The sequence below is a fragment of the Cenococcum geophilum genome (assembly GCF_001692895.1).
Source record: "Cenococcum geophilum 1.58 unplaced genomic scaffold K441scaffold_64, whole genome shotgun sequence".
NCBI lineage: Eukaryota > Fungi > Ascomycota > Dothideomycetes > Gloniales > Gloniaceae > Cenococcum > Cenococcum geophilum.
Window position 1 is genome coordinate 835,181 of NW_027137622.1, and position 6,000 is coordinate 841,180.

Sequence of the window (6,000 nt, forward strand, 5' to 3'; positions counted from 1 at the left end):
GATTCGGCTTCGACGCAAATACCTGGCCCCTAGATCCCAAATCACAACAACTGTACTTCAACTTTACTTTGCGATCCGCATTAGTAGAAGGCACCCCTTTATTGCATGTGTCTTGGACGAATGAGAGTTACGCTGGGGGCCTTGGTGACGTCTTATTCTGCTTATTTATAACCGTTTTCGTGAGAAGGCCTTTTAGTATGAGTCTGACTAGTAATCATGCAGACGCTTCCCAAGGCTTTGCTGCAAGGGCCATATTTTGTTGATTCAACTAGGCCTTAGGTGTGGCGAGCTGTCCCCGTGCTCAGCTCGTCTACGTCTCTTTGGCTGGTTTTGGTGATTAGAATCGAGTCATTCAAGTTTCCACACCTTCCCTTTCTTTCACTTACTTTTGTGCGTGAATACAATGCCAGCAAAGCCTCAAAATTACAACGCGTGTCATCTAAAGGATTGCGGCGTTACATGGGCGCATTCACCCCTCATTACATCACTGATCTGCCGATCGGAAGATGAAGCCCGAAAATCCACATCGCCTTGGGATAAAGTGCCAACCGTTGAGAAGCAAGGAAGTGTGTTTCAAAGGCGGCCAATCATGATCTCTGAAGCTAGAAGAAAGACACCTAGATCGGCAAAGCCTGGGATGCCGAGATGATTAGCAAGGGATCCAATAACTAAGGGGAGGGGCGGCAATCGAACGCAGACGTTCTACGGTATCTGATGTGGGGTGACTCGGAGACGGCAAGGCTGGAGGTTGAACACTTGTTACACCCCTCTAAGTGGAAACGGTTGCGGTTATCCCTAACCCGTCGAAATTGGTCCTTACGGTATCGATAAGAGCCCACCAATCAAACTGGTTGAACCAGGCCGCCGTTCTCAGAAATACGAAGCCTGACTTCGTTGAGAACAATGTTCCGCACAGACCACTTACACTAAAGACCTTGACGGGTTAAGGGATAGCTACTTCCGTTGGTCAAACGCTCACCACTTTTTGCACTTCCTCAAAATAAGCATGGTACATTCGTGAAAGGCTGCTTCGAAGGCAACTCCTGCTGTACTACGCCTCCATGTACCGTAACGTGATTTCTCAACGCATCTGTGCAACTTCGCGAGAATGCCAAGACAGTGAAATGCCTGCCCGCATCAGCGCCGTTGCACAACAACTGGCGAAGAACTGGGTGGCACCTGTGAGTCGTCTGACCGAGCCAGCCCCATCCCATCTCTATCCCATGCTGGCATTACAAGTACACCTCTCCTGCTTGCTCCCGTCGCGCCTCGCTTCTTTCAGGGCTGCAGCTGACATATTTTCTTGCCGTTTTCGTGTCGCCCAAACTTCGACCGCCTAGGATGTTGCATGAAACTTCGTCCGAATGCATTTGAAAAGATCGGTTTGGTGACTTGGGTAGGGAGGGTTGGATATCATACGAGGAATGTCCAGAAACTTGGATAAACAAACTCGTCTTCGAAGATCCGCCTGACTTGCTCAAGGACGAATTTTTCAACCTTGCCAACATTTTTAAGAACTTGCTTTCCGTTTTCTTTTTGTCCAATCTCGCTCTCGACTTTGATTTGTTCGAGAAGGCCGCCAACTCTAGGACGGCGAATACCTTGTTGTCCAGGAGCTCGAGATGCTGTTGGGGGAGAGTCCAGATTGAACTCTCCACCAATTAGGGCGTCTGCGTCTTCTGGGGACAGAAAGCAGAAGTGCGCCCGCTTCTTTATATAAGCTAGGATAGCAACCCCATCAAAAGTGAGCCCTGTGATATTGAGCTTAAGAGGAATGCCAACGAAGCTAGGCATAGGATAATCGAGTAGAATCTCGGCAGTAAGCGACATCTTGATATCCCCTAAATACTTCACGTGAGATACGACTTGGATGTCTTCAACGCTCTTCTCACGCATGCGGGGAGGAGGCGATGGAGACGGGGTCCTGTCGCTCTCTTTTTGCAGCGCGGACTCGTCCATGTCGGTTTTCGAACTCCGTCGAGGATCTTCGTGTTGGTGTTGAGACGGAGGACGAGACCCCGGATCAGCGGTTGAAGGTGGCGGTGTGAGAGAGCTGGTAGAGGTAGCATTATGACGAGGTATGTCAAGTGATCGCAAATGAGCAGCAAAATGGCTATGATCAGGCCAACTTTGAAACTGTGCCCCAGCTACAGCAGCAAGTGGAGTGGCAGCACCTGAGATGCCAGCTCCAAGAGGTAGGTGGAAATAGTTCATATTAGACGTCCCACCAGGAATGCCTGGCGTAGCGGCTCTGGACGATAAGGGACTTCCAAGCTGCTCACCAGGGGCTAAAGTTGAACGCAAACCTGGCACTCTCGTATCAACGTATGGGGGTGGGCGTGGATGAGGCGGAGAGCTCGACTCATTTGAAGCCCTAGTCTCATGGTACCTCTGTCGACGCTCTTTGAGGGATTTTGGGGTGCTATGAGGAGGGATCCCAACCTCGCCGGCAGCATCGTGTGTTTCATCCTCACAATCGCTCCTGTAGTCTTCATCTTCCTCGTAGAAGTCTGGGAGTGGGTCACATATATCCTTTAGCTCAATCTCCGGGGGAACGCTGCCGAAATCGAACGAATGCACCTTCACAGAGCGGATGAATCTTGGCAGAGTGACCTGCTGGAACCGATCATGGATAAATGCTCGAATCGCTTCTGCACGAGCGACACCATCAGGCCCGCCAGTGAGAGTGTGCCAATTGATATCGATGGACATGATGACGATGGACGTGTGAGGTTGAGCAGCGCCCGTTTTTGGCGTGAGCCGAGGCCAACCCCAAACTAGCGAAGGCTAGAAGAACTGTAGTAGTGGTGAAAAGCAAAAAACCTTGACTTGCTTAATACGAAAACCCCCACCTAGCCGCCCAAGTGATAATGCAGTCTGAGAAACTGCATCACACATAGCCAGCAGGGAACCAGATCCTTCCTAATGCACGAGAGCTCGCGGCGAGGGTCTCCTCGTCCCGGTGCTGGGTGCGTGCAGCGGACAGGACGGCCGAAGGATGGGCTGAGAGCCGCAATATGATATCAGGCTCAACTCATCCAGCAGCAAGTACCTGGCTAGGTTCAACGTATCGGCAAGGCGATAATCACTGCCAGTCTCTAAAAGCTAGTCTCTGTCACAGGCGATTGCGTGATGGCAAGGAGCCCCTGGATGGCGGCAAGCAAGCGATTAAGTGCAGCTGCGCGGCTAAGCCTCCATGGCAGTCGATGTCTGACGCATGAGAGAACTAATGATTGCTCATCGCAAAATGTGGCCGTAGTGACATGCGAGCGACATGCGAGCGACATGCGAGCGGCATGCGAACGGCATGCGAGCGGCATGCTCCAGACGCGAGCAGCAGATGGGCTAGCCGAGCACGGGAAGCCCCAGACGGGCAAGTCGTTGGTCGGAATGGGTGATGTGGAGTGATCGACGATCTTTGCATCTGCCGCTGATTGATGGTTCGAAGACGCGAAAAGTTAAGGAATGACGTTTCGCTATCAGACCATAGTTGTCCGTGGTCACCCCATGGCCGTCCATGGCCGTCCATGGCCGTCCTTGGTCGCCCATAACAGTACGTCTATAGCAGGCCCACTATCGGCCTAATAAATTGCTATATGAAGATCCTGCCCTGCCGCCTGCCATGTATTGCGGTTCCCGGAGCTTTACCTGAAACCCCCCTGCCATGCGTTTTACCAGCGGGACGTGCGTGCCGCAGCCTGACGGTTTGGCGGTTATATCATAACGGCGAATGTATAATTGCAATCTCTGTGCCACAACGATCGGGGAATAAAGCATGTGCTAAGGCATGTACATGCTATCGCTCAATACTTCTTTACCAGGTAGACTCGACGTTTGGACTGTGCCGCCATGCTGCACAAATGTCAACGTATCTATCCACGCCACGCCTATCACAGCCCGCCCTTGGGCACCACCTTTTCCCCCTCTCATATACCTCGTATGCACTTCCTTGACTCCGTGGTCCAGTGATGGCACTGCAATGTTGGCTAGAATACGGGCAATATCGCGAGCAATATTGACGCAACCACTGCCCGCCAAGAGCCATGCTTGTTGAAGCTTGCGACAGCTGTCAGCAGCCATTCAAATCTCGGCGGGTGAGCCGGCGCGATTGGCGAGAGCCGGCGCAGCACCTCCCGTCTTTTCACTGGTCAATGGTTAGGCGGATTAAACGCGCTTCATTTGCTTTTTCTCAACGGCTTTGTACAACCTGGGAAAGTGGCACGTCTCTCTCAACACAGGCACGCCCAGTCCAAGAACAAAGTTATGACAGCTGTCTCGGATCTCGTGTTTTTTAATTCGATTGATTCCTGCACATCGTCACAATCTGATTTCCTGGCCTTGGCAGCACGGGGAAGATTACGTTGGTAAAAAAAAATTATAGCCGCATGTGGAAAAGCACAACGCCTTTTTGGCCCTCGTCCGGCGCGACACAACTCACAGTCCGTGTGGAAAAAAAAATTGCGCTGAGTAATACAAGATATGAAATCCAATGCAACACCGTCCTTTTTTTTTTCGCAACGCCGGACTCACGATAGTCCAGGTGGACCCTAATGCCCTTCCAACGCCTGCACTTTTGTTTCCGTGACGCCATGAAATGCTCCCGCAGTGCTGGAGGGAGAACCCGTAAGACCAGCTCGGCTCCGGAACTAAGAAACTGTGTGATAAAGTAAGACCAGGAACGACCTGCGTTCTGTTTTTGACACCAGTTTGCGTGCCACCGGCCGTCATGAGGTGCCGTCCGGATAATTTCTTCGGTGGCACACTGAGAAAGGAATTGTCAGACGATGTAACCCCACTCTAGCTGTTTGGCGGGAGAAGTACCTGTCAGTGATCGCAACGTTCACATTTTTCCTCACTTTGGAGGATTGCACCTTCCACATTTCTCCTCATGTTTGACGATCTTAGTATTCGGCACTGCGCAGGCCGAGCCTCTCGAAGCCAAGCCTCTCGAAGTCGAGCCTCTCCAAGTCGCGCATGGTGCTGTCCCCCCGTCCTCCTCATGATTGCAGCTGTACCGGTGTATCACTTTGGTACACATGTCTGCTGTGTTTGGCTGAGGCGGGGTATTGCGTTTGACTAGGTTTTATTATAGTCGAAGGAAGTGAGCGTTAAAGTTAGAGTTGAAGTTAGAGTTGAAGTTGAAGCTGGGGCTAGAGTTGGAACTGGAATTGAAGCTGCACAGCGGGGAGAAATCGGCCTGCGGCACAGCAATTGGTGGAATGGCGGCGGAGTATTTTAACACGTTGGAGGTGCTGGCGGGGAGCAAGTCTAAATTGAATGGTTAAGGGCGTGAGCGGCGTGGTGGACCGTAGAGCAACAAGTGTGGAAGGGATTGGCACAGAATTGAAAACGGCGTAGATGGGTCAAGTGCGAGTTTTATAGAGCCATAGTTGCGAGCCCGAAATGACGGTGCTTTGGCAAAATATTAGATTACTACCGTTGCCGTTTACAACATCGAGTGCGACAAGAGGCAAGGACATCTCAGTGACAAGGAACACCGGGCCAGGGTCATCCTATTGAAAGTCGAAGGGCAGCGAGGTTGGTGATTAGAACGGCATGAGAGGCCAATGATTCGGCCGGGAGCTGCTAGCGGCAGCCTGAAGTACCCAGGCGAGTGACCATGCTGCTGCAAAGTTCGCGCGGTACTTACATGCCAATCCCCTCCTGCCTCGGACCTCAAAGCAGCGCATTGCGTGGCCCTTTGCATCCAAGGCCCAAACGCCCCCCGAAACCGCCAACGACGATGGGATCGTGGGATCTTGGGTATTCCTGGCCTCGCTTGTCGAAGCGCAACGCTGCTGACTTTATATGACGGTAATAAAATACCAGGCATACCAGGCGAACACTAACCCAGGTACATTAGCCCGGTCGAAGCTACCTCCCCACTTCCTCCACGCTTTGCTGTACTATGAGCAGATCCTGTGTGGCTGCTCGCCCGCCAGACCTGTCACGGAGTCTCCAGGAACATCAGCCCTGTAGGGGCTGGCCGTAGCGGCGTTA

At 52.1% G+C, this 6,000-nt stretch overlaps 3 protein-coding genes across 3 annotated transcripts; 1 reads left to right on the forward strand and 2 right to left on the reverse strand.

Moving 5' to 3' along the window:
* Positions 1-1,049: 1,049 nt before the first annotated feature.
* K441DRAFT_668666 (mitochondrial distribution and morphology protein 12) lies at positions 1,050-3,022 on the reverse strand. The gene has a single exon (XM_067650032.1). The coding sequence runs from the start codon at positions 2,710-2,712 to the stop codon at positions 1,414-1,416; it is 1,299 nt and encodes a 432-aa protein (XP_067498304.1). The 5' UTR covers positions 2,713-3,022; the 3' UTR covers positions 1,050-1,413.
* Positions 3,023-3,068: 46 nt separating this feature from the next.
* Positions 3,069-3,471, forward strand: K441DRAFT_304359 (uncharacterized protein). Its single transcript, XM_067641061.1, has one exon. It carries the CDS (start codon positions 3,133-3,135, stop codon positions 3,406-3,408), a length of 276 nt encoding a protein of 91 aa, XP_067498305.1. The 5' UTR covers positions 3,069-3,132; the 3' UTR covers positions 3,409-3,471.
* A 186-nt stretch (positions 3,472-3,657) lies between these two features.
* On the reverse strand, positions 3,658-4,395 carry K441DRAFT_668668 (uncharacterized protein). Its single transcript, XM_067650033.1, has 2 exons — positions 4,361-4,395; positions 3,658-4,307 (listed from the first exon to the last, which is right to left on the reverse strand). The coding sequence occupies exon 2, from the start codon at positions 4,078-4,080 to the stop codon at positions 3,781-3,783; it is 300 nt and encodes a 99-aa protein (XP_067498306.1). The 5' UTR covers positions 4,081-4,307; positions 4,361-4,395; the 3' UTR covers positions 3,658-3,780.
* Positions 4,396-6,000: the final 1,605 nt, after the last annotated feature.

Bases quoted from the DNA above. Each gene is read 5' to 3' on its own strand.
- K441DRAFT_304359 (XM_067641061.1), top strand. From the start codon at position 3,133: ATGGCAAGGAGCCCCTGGATGGCGGCAAGCAAGCGATTAAGTGCAGCT.
- K441DRAFT_668666 (XM_067650032.1), bottom strand. From the start codon at position 2,712: ATGTCCATCGATATCAATTGGCACACTCTCACTGGCGGGCCTGATGGT.
- K441DRAFT_668668 (XM_067650033.1), bottom strand. From the start codon at position 4,080: ATGGCTGCTGACAGCTGTCGCAAGCTTCAACAAGCATGGCTCTTGGCG.